This window comes from Poecilia formosa, unplaced genomic scaffold, assembly GCF_000485575.1.
Source record: "Poecilia formosa unplaced genomic scaffold, Poecilia_formosa-5.1.2 Scaffold60, whole genome shotgun sequence".
Classification (NCBI taxonomy): Eukaryota; Metazoa; Chordata; class Actinopteri; order Cyprinodontiformes; family Poeciliidae; genus Poecilia; species Poecilia formosa.
This window is the reverse complement of record NW_006799999.1, coordinates 2,488,417-2,509,318: the sequence shown is the minus strand read 5'-3', so window position 1 is coordinate 2,509,318 and position 20,902 is coordinate 2,488,417. Positions and strand designations below refer to the sequence as shown.

Genomic DNA, 20,902 nt, shown 5'->3' with positions numbered 1-20,902 from the left:
AGATTCAAACAAGGCATGAAACCCATTGCTTTGCATATTATTAGTGCAGCCATTCACCAGGACGGTGGTCGTTAAATTCCTGATATCCATTGGTGCAAATGCAAACAACACGTGGAGAAAACATCATCAGGGTAGAGAAAAATTAATAAATACTTGTATCTCCAGTGTATAACGTGTCAAACAGCATGGTGTTTTTAATCTCTCAGATGTATGTTAATCTAAGTCAAATGTGTAATGTCTGTCAGGTTCAGTGTTCAAATCTGATTTGATCAAATATTCTGATTTTTGTTTTGTTTGATCTATGCATACTGTATACAGTTTCAAGTGTCTGAAAAATGATTTTCAGATGTGTTACAAATTTGATTAGCATCAAAGAAGCCCATTAGGGATTATTTATGTTGCGCCAAATCTCCTATTTCACCAAGAACTTTGCAAATAAATGTTCTCCCAGAGAAGTCATGTTCAAAAGGGCCGCCTTAGTTTCTCCCCATCTATAAAGCACAGAATGGATTTGTTTGATGAGCCGATGTAGAAATTATGTAAGAAAAAAAAAACGTATTTAGCGGGCTTACAGGGTTCAGATGTCATCATTACAAAGGTACTGCAGTGGAGCGATGGAGGGTGAGGGGTCAGGTAGGCAGAAAGACAATGGCCAACAGCTGGGAACGGGCAAGACGAGGAGAAGCAAGCAGGTGGGAAACGGAGCACCACAGCAAAGAGGATGTTAATGTGGGAAGGAAGGCTGTTCCCTCTCAACAAGTGAAAAGCATTCCTCTTGTTACTGAAGGTTATCAAGTTGCAGTGTGAAAGAAGCCCAAAGAAAACCATCACCATAAATGGTACAGACTGGTAAACCTGGGCAGATTACAGCCATTTCAAAAGAATTATCCTTTTAGCTATGTCAGTATTTACCCGAGGCTTGTCACATGCCTTACATATGTGGAGCAAAAATAAATTCTCATAGGAAGACCATTTCACTGATTCCAGAAGCGTTTGTAACGTTAGAGGAACTTGCTCTGCAAACCTGCACACTGAAAATCTTATGCTGCAAGGAGACAGTGCTAACCATGAAGAAATCATGCTGCCATCTCGTAATCCAATATAAATGGAAATGCAATCAAACTTAGGCTGACTGTGCTAAAACCTGTCAAGCCCCAACATTAAAAAGTAATTTGCTGCCCCAATACGTTTCATTTTGACTGTAAATCCAGTCATGTAAGATCCAATCATAATCTAAGGCTGTTTTGTTGTGGGTCGTATACTTGAGATCATATCCAACTATTAAAGGCTCTATCCGTCACAAACATATAAATATATATAAAAAACTACATAAACAGTATTCTAAGCTGTAGATTTACAGTGATCACAGCAGTCAGATATAGCATTCAATGTGTTGTTACATGTTGTTACATAAACACGAATACATCCAGTCAGCTTTCACTACCCTGAGTGAAAACTTTAAAAGAACAAAACAACATGGAGCAGCGGTCATGAGAAAAATATTTTTTTAATATGTGCATTGAGTGTTTTTGTGTGAACGCAAGGCTTTTTTACCCACATACAATCATATAATGACGCTTACTCACCTATGAACTAGCACCAGCAGCCTCGTTAATATATATTTTAATTTTAAAACATAAAAGTGAAATTTCACTTGTATGATATTAAAAGCAAAATTAAAATTCACTTTTAAAACATTGCTTAATTGTGTTTTTAAGAGGTACAAGGACTACTGTAATAAGAAGTAACTTACTGTACCTATGGCTACAAATCATTTGGGGGTATACATGCCACACACACTCGTGTGTGTGTGTGTGTGTGTGTGTGTGTGTGGTATTCAGAGGAAAGCTGAACATTTATTGAATCCACTAAATTACTCCACAACCTATAGGGTTTAGAACTAAATCCAGTGTGAAGGTGGCTTAGCTGTTCTACCAAAGTATCACCATTTATCTGATTGAAAACCAATCCCTTATTATTTTCCAGCCAGCATGAGGTTAGTCCCCTCAAACACTTTCAATTCCTCCCTTGCGGATGGGTTTCCATATTACCCGCGGTTAATTATTCATGCACGCTCGCTTGGCGCCTCACTCGGAAAATAAAGCAAACCCTTTTGGACTCCCGATACAGAATAACACTGTGACCTCTCTGCTGAACCCAGCTGCATTGTTCGTTCGTCTCCTGCTGCTAGTAAGAAAGAAACTGGAGCCCAGGTGGAGATCATTTCCTTCATGTGTAAAACCGCATCTCTCGCACAGCACACGCCTATAAACAGCCAACAGAGTGTGCGCAGAGGCTGAAGAGCTTGGTAAAGTCCCTTTTGTAATGTGCAAAATGATATCTCTGCAGTGTAACAGTCTCTATTACAGTGGGGGAAGAGATTGTCTTACCCTCCGGATTTGCTTCAAAGAACACAACAGATGAGCCCGGGCTGCTTGCTATGGACTTGTAGAGCTCATGATTATCTACAAGATGAGAATTGTAACAGCTAAACTAGAAGATGGAGGCAGGCGGTGCAGGCTGTGAAGCCTGCGTGAGGTCTGAAAACAACACAAATTTACTAAAATATAAAGCAAAAAATAAATACACTTGCTATATTTATGAGAGCATTTGTTTTTACTGTCTTGTGAGGCTTCTCTAACCCATCAAAAATACATCTCTCCTCGTCTTCTGTTTTGACATGATCCATGTAAAAACGACAAAAAAAAATACATATTCAACAATAAAACTGCCCACAATATTATCCTAATCCTTGAACGAGTTCTTGAACAAAATTATTGGTCCTTTTTTGACAACTTTTCAGAAAAAAGCGAGAGGAACAATGATACCTTGATGCATTTCTTCTTCTCCTGCCCCGCATTATTTTATTCTTAACCCAAGATGCATAGTTGGATAAAATAGACAAAACATAACCAACCTGCAATTACTATTAATTAGTTGTTTATTTTTGATGCAGCCATTTAACAAATCTTCAAAACATATACAGTAGATATGTCCTTGACCAAAAAAAGAACAAAAAAAACAAAAAAAAACAGGAGTTTATTTGTTTTTTTATTATTATTTTTGCATTATGTGCAAGCCCTTTGAAAAGTTCTGTTAGTCTGTGGGATGTGGACATTTAAAAACTTCAGGAAGCACTCTGGATTCTTGCAGAAAGTTGAGGCATGGGGGACGAACACACTGAAGAGCAAAGAGAAAATCCATTATTACATAAAAAAATAAAATAAATAAAAAAAAAAAAAACACTTCAACATTCTTTGGGCATCTTGTGAAGTATCATTGACCTTGTGAAATAGTGTGAGACATTGCATCGCACCAATGGAGGATGTAAAAGTGGTAATAGGAAGATGAAAAAGAAAAACGGGACATAAAAAAAGAAAAACCACTTCAGCACACTTTCTATGATTCAGAAAGACGGAGAGTTGAATGAAACAGTAAAAAAAAATCACAACGTTTGTGTGTAATTATTGTCTTAAAAAAAAAACTAGTAATTTACCTGCCAGTGTAAACACAGAAACATCAATCACGCGCCCGGGGCGGCTGGTAGTACTGCTGCGTGGGCCTCGAGCGTCTTGGCTGTCCATCACCTCCACGGCGAAACTCCAGTGAACTGTCATAGTAACCGTCGTCTTCCTCCTGAAGATGCAGATTTGACATAATTGTGACGCGCCACTGCTTGTAATCAGACTGGACTGCATAAATATTTCATCAGCTTTCTGCACATCACAGAAATACGATTTGATTACTGCTTTTAAAAACAGTGCTAGCTCGGACGCTTATGCTGAGGATAAACTAATAATAATGATAGTATAGCGGTTACCATCATGTCATCAGGAACAGGTCTGATGTTATGCAGGAGGACCTCTTCACAGTTTCCATAATCACTAAACACGACCACCGCTGTCGAGCCAGACGGATGCACAGCGTCTATCCTGGCATGGTAATACTTGGAGGCACAATGAAAGAAAAACAAATGAAATCAAATTTGAATAGAAAAAAAAAAAAAAAAAAAAAACTTCCATATGCAAAACATTTGCACCACTTACTTAATGACAAACAAAACAACAGAACAATGGAGGATTCTAAAGATTATTGGTATCAAACATGCTACAGAGAAAAGAAAGATGGCTTCAACATGTTTTAGGTTAGCTAAAGCATGTCATACCTTGTTGTCTTCCCAGTACAGAGCCAGGCATGCGTCTCCAGGTTTCCATGCATGTTCAGTGATGTAACCTTTTTCTGTTCCTCTAGGTCCCTGACCTCGGCCTTGCCCTGTCCTCCTTTTAGAACCCTGGTTGTTATGAGCGTTCCTCTTGGGCTGCTGCTCTCTGTTTTGAGGACAGGGTGAGGTTATTGGCTTGATGGGCCCAGTCCTTTTATGTTCTAAATCTCCGTTTTGGAAGTGCGAAGGATCCCCCGTTACAGTTCGGGAGCCCTGTGATAATCCCACTTCCTGGGAAGTTCCTGAGCTTCCTCCTCTCGGGTTAAAGTTCAACGGCCCGCCGTCCCTCTGCCTGTCAAAGTGGTCAGAGTTTGGTCGCTCGGCTCTGCCCTTCCTCCTGTTGTTGCCGGCGTCCTCGTTTCTTTCTGAGCGTTTATAATTTCCTCTTCCATCTACTTCCCCTCCTGCGGGATTACTCGGTTTAGAGGTGGGCACGTTTTCTTTTACCCCTCGCCTGTGAGGCGGTCCAGACATATTACTCCCGTTCCCATTTCGAGACCGTTGGTGGTAAGCCCCGCTAAATTCAGTCTGCTGCTGAGATTCTTTTAAATGCGCGAGAGGAGACATAATGGTGGCGGGAACATTCTGTTCGTCTCTAATTTCTCTCCTGTCGTTCTGCGCTCGGTCGGATGTGCTCCGGGGCCATTTCTCCTGGCCCCTCCACTGCTGGGCAGGAGCCGACATTTGGGCTGTTCCCGGGCTTGAGGCTGCCTCCTGGCCAGGTTTGGGGAAATCTGTGTCCTTATGAAAGCGGGGCGGCCTGTCGTTCCTCTGTTGCCTGTGGTCACTGTGTGAGAACTTGGTCTGGGATGCGTCTTTGGCATGATAGTTTGAGTTGGAAAAACTAGCTTTGTTCTCGTACTGCCGCTGCGTTATCTGGTTCTTTGGCTCTGAAAACAAACCAAGTGAATAATCATTGCAGAGAAATATCTACAACTCAAGGAATGGTGACACAATTCTCTTATGCTCCAGAGTTTTAGGCATTTAAATTCATGAGTGAACTTGTTGTTGGTGGGGGTCGGGGGGTAATGGGGGGATTTTTTTTCTAAACTTGTGTTTAGTGTTGAATGAGAAAACCGGTCACCCACCATCAATGGAGAAAGCTCCCATCTTGGACTCAAGAAAGTCAAACAGGGTGCTTGGTCCAGAAGGTCTTCCGCCTGCTCCATCCTCCTCGTCTTCATTTCTCGGCCTGCCTCTCCCCCTTCCTCTGCCTGCAAACAAGATCATACACCAAAAGTTAAGATTAGTTTGATCAAGTCATTTGAATCTGTTATTCTTCAATATTACAGGTGCACTGAATGCAGTTTTCTGGCCGATCGCTGATTCCCGATCTTTAAGAAGTCTGACCTGTCAATTGTGATTTTGGCTAATACCATTTTTTTTTTCTTTTGTCTGAAATGTCTCTAAATATGGCAAGAAAATCGCTGAGTTGGCAACGGTGGGATGACTACTTAATGCAAATATGCAGACATGACCTGATGGGCTGGTCTATATAGTCAAACCTTTCTCATGAGAGAGCAAAGGAGGACAGTGGTTGATTTTAAGACCTTTGCTGTGGTAGATAAGTTCGAGAGTTATGATCGGCTTCACATCCAAGTATTGGCCAATCACGGATCTCCAAGAATTAAGGAATTGGCGCCGATAAATCAGCTGGCCGATAAATCAGCTGGCCGATAAATCAGCTGGCCGATAAATCGGTGCACCCCTATTTTACATGTTAACTATGATAAATATGTCAGCTACTAAACCACATCATCCACAAAAGCAAATGGGAGTAAAACAAAAGACCAATGTTTTTGATTAAATACATGTCATGGTCCTACACAATCATGGGGGAGACTGCTGTCCTGACAGTCACAAAGTCAACAAGGAGGCTGGAAAACAAAAATCATTGCTAAAGAAGCTGGTTAAACGTGTCATATTTAACTATCTTAGTGCAAAATTGAGTGGAAGGAAAATGCTCAACACCAAAATATATGTCACACTTCCTAATGATCTGGAATGTTGTTCCTTTTCATTTCTTCCATCGGTCTCAGACATTTCTAATGAAATGACTGTCAGTGCTTTGATTTTTAGCTTTTTTACTGATATTATTGTGACTGATATGATACGTTCCAGCCCTACTCACACTGAATACCACTGACTAATATCAGGATTAATGACCATGTTATAACTGTGCTTTAATAGTTAGCCAACTGCACAGGCACAAAACTCACAGAAAATCTATGGAGTATGGTCAAGATAAAGACGAAGGACACAAGAACCCAGAAGGCGGGAGAGCTGAAGCAACCTGAGCTTCCTTCTAACCTTTAGCAGAACCACAAATTGATTGCTTTCATGCCACTAAGGAAAGAAGCAGTAATTCATGCAAACGGAGCTCCAACTAAGTACAGTAGAGTGCATCTACTGTACTTACCTCTCAGTAAGCCAACAACTCTGCATTTAAAGTCCAGTTTTCATTGGTGCTCTGTAATGTTCACATGTTTTGAGAAACTACATTTTGGTCTTTCAATATCTCCCAGCCATAATTATAAAAGCTAACTGAAATAAATCCATAAAATACACCATTCTGTGTAATTTAATTGGGGAAACATGTTTTTACCCACATGATGTTTCAGACGATGTTCATTCATTTATCTAGGAGTTTTGGAAAGGGTCGCAGGTGTGTGTATATTTATGCAAGTCTGTGAATATGTATGGTTTGTGTTCGTTATAAGACTTTGCCCATCCTGACCAGCCATGATAGCTTTGATCAGAGAGAAAAGCCCTCTGGACTGATTATGATTTATGTATGAAGCAACAACAATAAAGTTTTTATAAGAAGCTTAGGATGATTAAACAAGTTTCAAGTTGCTGCAGGACGATTTTTAGCGCTGAGAAACGTACATAAAATAACCGAGGTAAAACAATATCCAACTGAAACCTTATCGTGTGCTTAGAGGGGGGGAAAGTCAGCATTACAGCAGTTCTTGATAAATGAACTAAAACCCGCAGCACAGCCATCGTGGACCGTTAATTAGGCTTCTGGTGATTTCCAGCGCATTTCAGGGACCGCCACATTGCTACCCAACCTTTTCCTAACCTCTGCCAACTTTGTAGATCCCAGAAGCACTGCAGGGCGCGGGATGTTATCTGTGCTCCAGTGTGCGTGTTTGTGTGTGTGTGTGTGTGTTTATGAACCTCTAAGTTGCGGCTTGTTAGGCTCAGGGACCACTGAGGCAGGTCTGCCACCGGAAGATCCGGTCAGTAGGCTGTTTAGTGCTACTTCAAGGTTGTTATTGTTATCCATCAGAGCTTGTCGGGCAGCCTCCCTATTAAAGCCCATCTCCATGATGTCTCTCAGAGCCCGTTCATCCACCTAGACACCACATGTAATGAGAGGAAGAATACATATGAACCGGATACACTGCATGTGCAACTCACAAACGTACAAACCTACATTTGCATAAAGCTAAAACATGAGAATAAAAGGGCAAAAACGGATGGTTCAGGTTTCGTATGGCTGAGGGTTTAAGTTTCAAACCAACCATCTTTAACATACTTTGAAGCCAAGCTTAATCACATCCTACTCAATTCTACTTTCTGTCGAAGCCAAAGCCGCGTAACTAGAAAACACTAGAACAAGAAAGAAGCCAAGATAAATTGAGCGCCACTCGAGTTCATTTACCTTCAGTTCATTTAAATTTTTTCAATATCCTAATCAATGTCTTATCTAGCCTCTGGACCATAAAATAGAAGCTCAGTCAAAATCAAAGAACCAAAACAAAACAAAAAACAAGGAGCACTAACCAAGTTCCAGTGGGGGGAAAAAAAAACTAAACAATTTGAAACAATCAATGCACATTAACAGACATAGGGATGTTTCTCAGGAACATTTTTTACAAAAGTCCAAATTATATTTATCTTCCCACCAGCTCTCTATAGTTTCCATCTTGTCTGCTTTCTGCTCTTTCTGGCCTGTCTTCTCGCCTCCTTTGCTGGTGAAAGTCTCTGCTTCGAGTGAAGGATGCTGCATTGGATAAATTACTGCCCGCATTTCCTCCACCGCCAAATGTGCGCGGGCCCTGAGGAGAAGGAAAAAAAATAAAAAATACATTAGGGACAATGGAGTCACAGAAAACCAATCAAACCATAAAGGTTTGTAGCTGATGGTGAAATTATGACTTTTAATTCAAAGAGTCGCAGGAATAATTCAAGTTAACCTGAATGTCAGTAAGTCTCATGTACTTTAAATGTAGAACCAATTTCATATCTTGTGCTAAAATTGCAATCAATATGCGATACGGTGTAATTTGTCAGCATGTGAAAAACAATAGTAGAAAAAGCCTATCCTTAACAGTGGAAGACAAATGGAAAGGTGTTAATCAATTAGTCAAACAAGAATATAATTACCAACTTTATGTTTTAGATAACTGGAATGCAGAGTAACACTGGTCACATGCAACATTTATGGTGGGGTTACTGACTTCTTTAGCCTTCGAAACTTCAGCTATAGCTGCCGTCCGCTGCTTTTCGAACTCGTCGTTCTCCTCTGTGCTTTTGATCACATTTTGAGTCTGCAGGGTTTTCCTCTGATCTAGTTCCCTGCTGTCTACGTCATCCTTTCTTCCACAGTTCTGTAAGAAAGTTAAAAACACATGATCCACATATTAAAGCGAAACAGATGAAGGAAATACACACTTAAGTTTGCAAACGTGTTTCGACATGCAAGTGTCATCATGAAAAAATTTACTTTAGGACAACAAGGGAACAACTCGGATAAAAAAAATTAAAAAAAAAATCTAATTTAACGCATTATTGCTTCCAAAATGAGATCCAAGCAATCAGATTCACAATGCTTATGCTGGTGAGGATGTAGCAATAAAGATCGTGTTAATTTCTAAATAATAACAATAATAATAATAATGTCAGGTGTAAGTTTTAAATTAAAACAACCTAATCTTCCCTTGTAATGCCTAGTTCCTCAATAAAGTAACGGTCCGCTTAAAGATTTTAACATTTTGTACATTTCAAGTGGCGCTTCTATGAGTTCGACTGTTCCAAGAGATCAAAGAACTTTACTGCAGATTTGTTAAGACCTGGGCCTGCCAGTGTCCATCTTCTTCACACAACACTTAAGAAATTAACAGCAAATATTGACCAAATGAAATAAAAGAGCAGAAAAACCAAAAACTCATGTAGGCCCCGTTCTCTACATAAAGTTCTAGACAGAAAAAGAGCAACAGGACGCTGCAGTACAAGGGGAACCTTTGAACACGTTTGGCTGAGCGTCTATGTTTTTTTTTTGTTCTGGATCGTGGGACGCCCAAGAGAAACTGGTTGATTGACAGAAGGGCTCTGACAGGTGTGTGAATGTTAAGCTAGGTATGACGGGTTTACCCCCATTTAAAGCTTTAAAAAGTTAATAAAATGTACAAATCAGTCTAAAAGCAAAACAGGAAGCTATTGGAGAGATGACAAGTCTGGATTTGATTACGGTTATGTATTTTTGTGCCCATTAAGCAACGTGCTGCTTCTCTCCGAGAACTACGCAGAGAGAATGAACCTAGACCAACATAAAGGGTATACATTAGTCTAGACGAGACATGAAAGGGCGTGAATATGTTTTGCTCAAGGCTTTAAGATGAATATATGGTTTCACCTTGGCAGTGGTTCTTGGCAGGCAAAAAGCTGATTTTAAAACTACATTCATCTGCTTCTGTAACGTCAAGGGGCTGACAAAAACCGAATCCAGATTCCAGGCAGCAGGTCAACAACTAGGAGGCACGTAATCAACTTCGGCAGTAACGTTGCTCTGAAAACTAAATTTGCCGACGGGTCTGACTCTTTCTGTAGATTCTTATTTTCACATCAAATCTCCGCTGGCTTTTTAATTTTTAAGCACAATTATCCCAAACGGATTCAACAATTTTGTTGTTTATATCAGGGCAAAACCAGTTTTCAAGGTATGATTAAAAAAAAAAAAAAAAAAAAAAAAAAAGATGCGGTGTCGTCATGAGCAATGTCCCTCACCTGACCAAACGGCACGAAAGGTGGAGGTCCGCCTTCTGCTCCAATGTTACTCCTGCTGTGTTTGGCCAGACTCTGCAGGTTGAAGGAGAAAACGAACTCATCTCAAAATGCGAAAGACGAGCACAACTCCAGAAAAACGACGACAGAACAGACACAAGGTGGCAGCTGCGCAGTTAAAATAATTACAAATATAATGATGGTTTTTCTTATAAAAGCCGAATTTCAGGTTGACCCTCACCCTTTGTAGCTCCCATTTCTCCACCATATGATCCACTTCTCCCCCAAGCACGTGGATGTTTGAGTCTTCGAGCAGCAAAATACCATTTTTAACTTGGATCGAACCGACAAGCTTCACCTTGGTCCCGGGAGGTGTATTCAAACTGAAAGACATACAAACAAAAGACAAGAAAACTGGAATAAAAGTAAATGGATAAAAAATAAAAAATAAATAAACAAAAGCTATGAATAATTATCACGCCCACAGCTCAGATTGCAACAGTTTAGCACATTTTAACTGTATCTAGCAGCTCTAACACCCTATTGCCTTATCACTCTGTAAATGACATGGAGCAGTGCCAGCAGATGGGTGGCAAAGCTAAGAGAGACTATTAATAATCCCAGCTGCTCACCCATCCTCATGGTAAATTAAAAGCGCCTCTATCTCATCAGGCCTGATAAGGCCTCTGCCTCTCTCATTAGGAAAGCACAGGGACTTAGAGGGATTTCCAGCTACTGATGCTGGAAGCCAAAGTAACAATTAGGGATTTCACTCCAGACCTCTGGGATGGATGGCATTCTCATGACAATGTAGAAATGAGGTGCAGCGTATCCCTAATTCAATCACAAACACACTATTCAACCTCAATAGTTGCTCCTTACTGTTTAATTGTGGTCCCTTTATATCACTGTCTTACATAGTGAACAGTTCGGTAATCCATCTCATCCTTCTTTTCCATCCACTTAAGGCCTCCCTCACACTAAAGCGGACACTTTCATCAGAAACATTAAGCGCTGCTGTCGGATGCCCGTGTGCGTGTGTACGCGTGTGCGTGTGTGTGTGTGTGTGGGGCGCTCATAAAGAGGGGATTTGTTCTGTTCTCTCCTCTCTTCCCATCAGGAAGTCACGGACTACATTCTGGCCACTCCACCTGTACAGACTGGCTAGTCACCATGGCAGCAATCACCAAGGCCACCGTTGCTTGGATGGAGATGTAATTAAGGCTGCGAGTTGTTAAATCAGCTGCTGCCACATGGAAATTGCAGATAAAGGAGAAATTCAGGCACACGGCGGGGTGAAAGTGTTGACAAGGGGGTGAAAGAGGAGTGTGTGCAGAGGTCCTCACGCATTAGCTAAGAATATGAGGACGTGGCTAAATGCGCACCTTTCTACATCAATTTTGCAAAAAGAAATCAAATTCGTCTTTTTTTTTAGCAGTTCAGTACACATGAATTCACAAGGATATTTCAGCTTTCACGTAGATTTTGTGACGTGAGCTCATTTTATCTGTAGAAAGACAAATACAAACTATCGACCCACATATTGTTATAAATTAAACCTTAGAAATAAAAAATAAAACATAAACACACTTAAATCTAGTTTCCCCGGCAATAGTTACTTTTCCTACAGAAATATTAATATAGACTTTTCAAACAAAATGCACTAAACTGCATCTGCTCTTCTGCACAAAAAAAAACAAAAACCCTACCTGATTTTGGACAGATGTTTAAACTCCAGTCCAACACAGGTGGTGTGCCCATCTGTCATTTGGAGACGCAGCATTCTCGGTGCTCCCTGGGACTCTTCATGGTCTTTGGGAGACGAGATGTTTCTCACTTTCTGCACCTGGAGGACACATGGACCCTCCAACTGTCCATTTGCAAAAAGACAAACTAAATTAGATTGAGAGGAAAATGGGCAGGCGGTGCAAGCAAAAGCTCCAACAGTTGCAGTGCAGGATGCACTCAGGATAAATTATTTTTTCAAAGCATGACATGGGTGAATATTTCCGTTTAAGAGGCTAATGACAGTACAGGTTTGTTTATTCCCCAAACTGCTCCACCACTTACATTTGGATTTAGTCAGCATTTTGTATTTGGAGAGAAGAGGAGCTAGGCATACAAAAGAATGTTTGTTTTAATAGCTGGAACATTTTCTCTGCAGTTACTCAGATTCAGCATCACAAGCAAAACAAAAAAAAACAACAAAAAAAAAAGGAAAAAAGAAAAAAAAAAGGGATTTTTATTCGCCAGTCTGTTAGCACCATCTAGTGGACGTTTTGAGAACTGCATTATGGATGAAAATAAAGCATTGATTTTCTTCTAAAACCAAAAGAAATGGTTATAGTGCAATGTTTTTCATTGAAGAGGATCCATACATTGTTATGTAAAAGGTATTTGTTTCCTTACATATTTCTGCTTAAAACTTTTGTCACACTTGAATGCTTCAGATCAATTTAATTTTAATTTCAGACAAAGATAACCTCAGTAAGCAGAAAAAATAATCTGTTTTCTTATTATTATTTTCAGGAAATATAGATACTCAAAACTAACATGCTATAAGTAAAAAAAAAAATTAAAAAAAAACGTAATTACCCCTAAAACTAGAAATTGACTGATCCATCCTTGACAAAAACTGCCATCAAGTACGTGCAATGAACATCAATGAGCATTGCACAGTCACNGGTCTCAGACATTTCTAATGAAATGACTGTCAGTGCTTTGATTTTTAGCTTTTTTTACTGATGTTATTGTGACTGATATGATACGTTCCAGCCCTACTCACACTGAATACCACTGACTAATATCAGGATTAATGACCATGTTATAACTGTGCTTTAATAGTTAGCCAACTGCACAGGCACAAAACTCACAGAAAATCTATGGAGTACGGTCAAGATAAAGACGAAGGACACAAGAACCCAGAAGGCGGGAGAGCTGAAGCAACCTGAGCTTCCTTCTAACCTTTAGCAGAACCACAAATTGATTGCTTTCATGCCACTAAGGAAAAAAGCAGTAATTCATGCAAACGGAGCTCCAACTAAGTACAGTAGAGTGCATCTACTGTACTTACCTCTCAGTAAGCCAACAACTCTGCATTTAAAGTCCAGTTTTCATTGGTGCTCTGTAATGTTCACATGTTTTGAGAAACTACATTTTGGTCTTTCAATATCTACCAGCCATAATTATCAAAGCTAACTGAAATAAATGCCTAAAATACACCATTCTGTGTAATTTAATTGGGGAAACATGTTTTTACCCACATGATGTTTCAGACGATGTTCATTCATTTATCTAGGAGTTTTGGAAAGGGGTCGCAGGTGTGTGTATATTTATGCAAGTCTGTGAATATGCATGGTTTGTGTTCGTTTATAAGACTTTGCCCATCCTGACCAGCCATGATAGCTTTGATCAGAGAGAAAAGCCCTCTGGACTGATTATGATTTATGTATGAAGCAACAACAATAAAGTTTTTATAAGAAGCTTAGGATGATTAAACAAGTTTCAAGTTGCTGCAGGACGATTTTTAGCGCTGAGAAACGTACATAAAGTAACCAAGGTAAAACAATATCCAACTGAAACCTTATCGTGTGCTTAGAGGGGGGGAAAGTCAGCATTACAGCAGTTCTTGATAAATGAACTAAAACCCGCAGCACAGCCATCGTGGACCGTTAATTAGGCTTCTGGTGATTTCCAGCGCATTTCAGGGACCGCCACGTTGCTACCCAACCTTTTCCTAACCTCTGCCAACTTTGTAGATCCCAGAAGCACTGCAGGGCGCGGGATGTTATCTGTGCTCCAGTGTGCGTGTTTGTGTGTGTGTGTGTGTGTTTATGAACCTCTAAGTTGCGGCTTGTTAGGCTCAGGGACCACTGAGGCAGGTCTGCCACCGGAAGATCCGGTCAGTAGGCTGTTTAGTGCTACTTCAAGGTTGTTATTGTTATCCATCAGAGCTTGTCGGGCAGCCTCCCTATTAAAGCCCATCTCCATGATGTCTCTCAGAGCCCGTTCATCCACCTAGACACCACACGTAATGAGAGGAAGAATACATATGAACCGGATACACTGCATGTGCAACTCACAAACGTGCAAACCTACGTTTGCATAAAGCTAACACATGAGAATAAAAGGGCAAAAACAGATGGTTCAGGTTTCGTATGGCTGTGGGTTTAAGTTTCAAACCGACCATCTTTAACATACTTTGAAGCCAAGCTTAATCACATCCTACTCAATTCTACTTTCTGTCAAAGCCAAAGCCGCGTAACTAGAAAACACTAGAACAAGAAAGAAGCCAAGATAAATTGAGCGCCACTCGAGTTCATTTACCTTCAGTTCATTTAAATTTTTTCAATATCCTAATCAATGTCTTATCTAGCCTCTGGACCATAAAATAGAAGCTCAGTCAAAATCAAAGAACCAAAACAAAACAAAAAACAAGGAGCACTAACCAAGTTCCAGTGGGGGGAAAAAAAAACTAAACAATTTGAAACAATCAATGCACATTAACAGACATAGGGATGTTTCTCAGGAACATTTTTTACAAAAGTCCAAATTATATTTATCTTCCCACCAGCTCTCTATAGTTTCCATCTTGTCTGCTTTCTGCTCTTTCTGGCCTGTCTTCTCGCCTCCTTTGCTGGTGAAAGTCTCTGCTTCGAGTGAAGGATGCTGCATTGGATAAATTACTGCCCGCATTTCCTCCACCGCCAAATGTGCGCGGGCCCTGAGGAGAAGGAAAAAAAATAAAAAATACATTAGGGACAATGGAGTCACAGAAAACCAATCAAACCATAAAGGTTTGTAGCTGATGGTGAAATTATGACTTTTAATTCAAAGAGTCGCAGGAATAATTCAAGTTAACCTGAATGTCAGTAAGTCTCATGTACTTTAAATGTAGAACCAATTTCATATCTTGTGCTAAAATTGCAATCAATATGCGATACGGTGTAATTTGTCAGCATGTGAAAAACAATAGTAGAAAAAGCCTATCCTTAACAGTGGAAGACAAATGGAAAGGTGTTAATCAATTAGTCAAACAAGAATATAATTACCAACTTTATGTTTTAGATAACTGGAATGCAGAGTAACACTGGTCACATGCAACATTTATGGTGGGGTTACTGACTTCTTTAGCCTTCGAAACTTCAGCTATAGCTGCCGTCCGCTGCTTTTCGAACTCGTCGTTCTCCTCTGTGCTTTTGATCACATTTTGAGTCTGCAGGGTTTTCCTCTGATCTAGTTCCCTGCTGTCTACGTCATCCTTTCTTCCACAGTTCTGTAAGAAAGTTAAAAACACATGATCCACATATTAAAGCGAAACAGATGAAGGAAATACACACTTAAGTTTGCAAACGTGTTTCGACATGCAAGTGTCATCATGAAAAAATTTACTTTAGGACAACAAGGGAACAACTCGGATAAAAAAAATTAAAAAAAAAATCTAATTTAACGCATTATTGCTTCCAAAATGAGATCCAAGCAATCAGATTCACAATGCTTATGCTGGTGAGGATGTAGCAATAAAGATCGTGTTAATTTCTAAATAATAACAATAATAATAATAATGTCAGGTGTAAGTTTTAAATTAAAACAACCTAATCTTCCCTTGTAATGCCTAGTTCCTCAATAAAGTAACGGTCCGCTTAAAGATTTTAACATTTTGTACATTTCAAGTGGCGCTTCTATGAGTTCGACTGTTCCAAGAGATCAAAGAACTTTACTGCAGATTTGTTAAGACCTGGGCCTGCCAGTGTCCATCTTCTTCACACAACACTTAAGAAATTAACAGCAAATATTGACCAAATGAAATAAAAGAGCAGAAAAACCAAAAACTCATGTAGGCCCCGTTCTCTACATAAAGTTCTAGACAGAAAAAGAGCAACAGGACGCTGCAGTACAAGGGGAACCTTTGAACACGTTTGGCTGAGCGTCTATGTTTTTTTTTTGTTCTGGATCGTGGGACGCCCAAGAGAAACTGGTTGATTGACAGAAGGGCTCTGACAGGTGTGTGAATGTTAAGCTAGGTATGACGGGTTTACCCCCATTTAAAGCTTTAAAAAGTTAATAAAATGTACAAATCAGTCTAAAAGCAAAACAGGAAGCTATTGGAGAGATGACAAGTCTGGATTTGATTACGGTTATGTATTTTTGTGCCCATTAAGCAACGTGCTGCTTCTCTCCGAGAACTACGCAGAGAGAATGAACCTAGACCAACATAAAGGGTATACATTAGTCTAGACGAGACATGAAAGGGCGTGAATATGTTTTGCTCAAGGCTTTAAGATGAATATATGGTTTCACCTTGGCAGTGGTTCTTGGCAGGCAAAAAGCTGATTTTAAAACTACATTCATCTGCTTCTGTAACGTCAAGGGGCTGACAAAAACCGAATCCAGATTCCAGGCAGCAGGTCAACAACTAGGAGGCACGTAATCAACTTCGGCAGTAACGTTGCTCTGAAAACTAAATTTGCCGACGGGTCTGACTCTTTCTGTAGATTCTTATTTTCACATCAAATCTCCGCTGGCTTTTTAATTTTTAAGCACAATTATCCCAAACGGATTCAACAATTTTGTTGTTTATATCAGGGCAAAACCAGTTTTCAAGGTATGATTAAAAAAAAAAAAAAAAAAAAAAAAAAAGATGCGGTGTCGTCATGAGCAATGTCCCTCACCTGACCAAACGGCACGAAAGGTGGAGGTCCGCCTTCTGCTCCAATGTTACTCCTGCTGTGTTTGGCCAGACTCTGCAGGTTGAAGGAGAAAACGAACTCATCTCAAAATGCGAAAGACGAGCACAACTCCAGAAAAACGACGACAGAACAGACACAAGGTGGCAGCTGCGCAGTTAAAATAATTACAAATATAATGATGGTTTTTCTTATAAAAGCCGAATTTCAGGTTGACCCTCACCCTTTGTAGCTCCCATTTCTCCACCATATGATCCACTTCTCCCCCAAGCACGTGGATGTTTGAGTCTTCGAGCAGCAAAATACCATTTTTAACTTGGATCGAACCGACAAGCTTCACCTTGGTCCCGGGAGGTGTATTCAAACTGAAAGACATACAAACAAAAGACAAGAAAACTGGAATAAAAGTAAATGGATAAAAAATAAAAAATAAATAAACAAAAGCTATGAATAATTATCACGCCCACAGCTCAGATTGCAACAGTTTAGCACATTTTAACTGTATCTAGCAGCTCTAACACCCTATTGCCTTATCACTCTGTAAATGACATGGAGCAGTGCCAGCAGATGGGTGGCAAAGCTAAGAGAGACTATTAATAATCCCAGCTGCTCACCCATCCTCATGGTAAATTAAAAGCGCCTCTATCTCATCAGGCCTGATAAGGCCTCTGCCTCTCTCATTAGGAAAGCACAGGGACTTAGAGGGATTTCCAGCTACTGATGCTGGAAGCCAAAGTAACAATTAGGGATTTCACTCCAGACCTCTGGGATGGATGGCATTCTCATGACAATGTAGAAATGAGGTGCAGCGTATCCCTAATTCAATCACAAACACACTATTCAACCTCAATAGTTGCTCCTTACTGTTTAATTGTGGTCCCTTTATATCACTGTCTTACATAGTGAACAGTTCGGTAATCCATCTCATCCTTCTTTTCCATCCACTTAAGGCCTCCCTCACACTAAAGCGGACACTTTCATCAGAAACATTAAGCGCTGCTGTCGGATGCCCGTGTGCGTGTGTACGCGTGTGCGTGTGTGTGTGTGTGTGGGGCGCTCATAAAGAGGGGATTTGTTCTGTTCTCTCCTCTCTTCCCATCAGGAAGTCACGGACTACATTCTGGCCACTCCACCTGTACAGACTGGCTAGTCACCATGGCAGCAATCACCAAGGCCACCGTTGCTTGGATGGAGATGTAATTAAGGCTGCGAGTTGTTAAATCAGCTGCTGCCACATGGAAATTGCAGATAAAGGAGAAATTCAGGCACACGGCGGGGTGAAAGTGTTGACAAGGGGGTGAAAGAGGAGTGTGTGCAGAGAGGCCTCACACATTAGCTAAGAATATGAGGACGTGGCTAAATGCGCACCTTTCTACATCAATTTTGCAAAAAGAAATCAAATTCGTCTTTTTTTTTAGCAGTTCAGTACACATGAATTCACAAGGATATTTCAGCTTTCACGTAGATTTTGTGACGTGAGCTCATTTTATCTGTAGAAAGACAAATACAAACTATCGACCCACATATTGTTATAAATTAAACCTTAGAAATAAAAAATAAAACATAAACACACTTAAATCTAGTTTCCCCGGCAATAGTTACTTTTCCTACAGAAATATTAATATAGACTTTTCAAACAAAATGCACTAAACTGCATCTGCTCTTCTGCACAAAAAAAAACAAAAACCCTACCTGATTTTGGACAGATGTTTAAACTCCAGTCCAACACAGGTGGTGTGCCCATCTGTCATTTGGAGACGCAGCATTCTCGGTGCTCCCTGGGACTCTTCATGGTCTTTGGGAGACGAGATGTTTCTCACTTTCTGCACCTGGAGGACACATGGACCCTCCAACTGTCCATTTGCAAAAAGACAAACTAAATTAGATTGAGAGGAAAATGGGCAGGCGGTGCAAGCAAAAGCTCCAACAGTTGCAGTGCAGGATGCACTCAGGATAAATTATTTTTTCAAAGCATGACATGGGTGAATATTTCCGTTTAAGAGGCTAATGACAGTACAGGTTTGTTTATTCCCCAAACTGCTCCACCACTTACATTTGGATTTAGTCAGCATTTTGTATTTGGAGAGAAGAGGAGCTAGGCATACAAAAGAATGTTTGTTTTAATAGCTGGAACATTTTCTCTGCAGTTACTCAGATTCAGCATCACAAGCAAAACAAAAAAAAACAACAAAAAAAAAAGGAAAAAAGAAAAAAAAAAGGGATTTTTATTCGCCAGTCTGTTAGCACCATCTAGTGGACGTTTTGAGAACTGCATTATGGATGAAAATAAAGCATTGATTTTCTTCTAAAACCAAAAGAAATGGTTATAGTGCAATGTTTTTCATTGAAGAGGATCCATACATTGTTATGTAAAAGGTATTTGTTTCCTTACATATTTCTGCTTAAAACTTTTGTCACACTTGAATGCTTCAGATCAATTTAATTTTAATTTCAGACAAAGATAACCTCAGTAAGCAGAAAAAATAATCTGTTTTCTTATTATTATTTTCAGGAAATATAGATACTCAAAACTAACATGCTATAAGTAAAAAAAAAAATTAAAAAAAAACGTAATTACCCCTAAAACTAGAAATTGACTGATCCATCCTTGACAAAAACTGCCATCAAGTATGTGCAATGAACATCAATGAGCATTGCACAGTCACTGTGGAATTATACTAGTCCACTCTTTTTTTTTTTCCAGAATTGTTTAAGGTCAGACGTACTGGAGGTTTCTCCAGCATGGTCTTTTTATGGTCATTCCACAACATCTCAATCAGATTTACATCTGGCCTTTAACTGGGACACACCTACACCTTCCTTTTATTTTGCTGAGCCTTTTAGAGGTGTACTTGCAGGTGTGCTCGGAATCATTTGTTCTGCTGCATAACCCAAGAGTTCTCTGAGCTTAAGGTCACAAACTGAAGGCCGGACATTCTTCTTCAGGATTTTCTGGTACAGAGAAGAACTTATGCCTCCATTAATTACAGAAAGTCATTCTTGTCCTGAAGCAACCCCAAACCACACTACCACCCCCCCATATGTGAAATTCTATATGATGCTTTTTTTTTTTCCTGAAATGCTGTGGCAGTTTTGTATAAAAAGTAAAAAAAATTTTTTACATCAATTCACAGAATATTTTTCCTAAGGTTAAGATATAGTATGGCAAATATGGAAATAGACCGTTGTCTTATTTTTGGTCAAAAGTGGTTTTTCTTAGTCTTTTTCTTGTTATAACACAAACACTGACCATAAATTGGGAAAATAAGACCCAATACTGCTTTAGATGTCCGGTGTTGTTCGTGGCCACCTGGATAAGTTGTTCACGTTCTCTTAGAAGAACTTTGGTAGATCGACCGATCCTGAAAAGGTTCACAACAGTTCCGTGTTTTCTCCAATTGTGAAAAACAAACTGTCCTTCACTAGAGTTCCAAACCATTAGGAATAATGTCTGTAGTCCTTCACAGACAGACAGACGGCAGTGACTTTGTTTCGACTCTGTTCTTCAGTTTCTTTTAATAAGGCTGTGATCCGTGTCTGAAAAAGATCTTTGACCCAACCTTGTGTTGTCAGGCAGGTTCCATTGAAAATATTAATTGGTCTACAGTAATCAGGCCTGGGTGTGGTGGTGAAACTGAACACAACCTTCCAAAAAACTGTGGTGAATCACGATTAATTGATAATTTAACGATGGGGATGGTTAGTTTTTCCACGTAGGGTGAGAATAGGCTTTTTTCCAATTATAAGTGAACTCATCATTTAAAAATGCAATGTGCTTATGCTCCTGTTTCATTTGTCCCATACTGACATTTGTTTGACAACATGACATTTATTTGTGACAAAAAGAAATTTAAACAAAATAGTTTTCTAAGGTCGCAAAACCTTTTTAAAGCCACTTTATAGACATGAATATCGCTTACCTTTTCAGTTCTTCCACCATTTATATCAGATGGAAGAACCTTTTTCCCAATAGGCCTAAGAT

The 20,902-nt window shown here is 39.8% G+C and overlaps 1 protein-coding gene across 2 annotated transcripts in view; it reads right to left on the bottom strand.

The window, feature by feature from the left end:
• Positions 1-2,923: 2,923 nt before the first annotated feature.
• tdrd3 (tudor domain containing 3) overlaps positions 2,924-20,902 on the bottom strand; it is a 21,858-nt gene continuing 3,879 nt past the window's right edge. The window contains exons 4-14 of one of the 2 annotated variants that reach the window (XM_007553992.2): positions 18,613-18,773; positions 17,144-17,285; positions 16,906-16,977; positions 15,360-15,509; positions 14,805-14,957; positions 14,074-14,251; positions 5,311-5,436; positions 4,166-5,112; positions 3,821-3,946; positions 3,497-3,636; positions 2,924-3,180 (exon numbers count right to left, since the gene is read on the bottom strand). In XM_007553992.2, coding sequence (XP_007554054.1) covers positions 3,520-3,636; positions 3,821-3,946; positions 4,166-5,112; positions 5,311-5,436; positions 14,074-14,251; positions 14,805-14,957; positions 15,360-15,509; positions 16,906-16,977; positions 17,144-17,285; positions 18,613-18,773 — 2,172 coding nt within the window. In that variant the 3' untranslated portion in view covers positions 2,924-3,180; positions 3,497-3,519. Of the gene's footprint in view, positions 3,181-3,496; positions 3,637-3,820; positions 3,947-4,165; positions 5,113-5,310; positions 5,437-7,405; positions 7,584-8,136; positions 8,290-8,691; positions 8,842-10,237; positions 10,310-10,475; positions 10,618-11,943; positions 12,143-14,073; positions 14,252-14,804; positions 14,958-15,359; positions 15,510-16,905; positions 16,978-17,143; positions 17,286-18,612; positions 18,774-20,902 lie in introns of those variants that run through there. The other variant, XM_007553991.2, reaches the window with a different exon arrangement.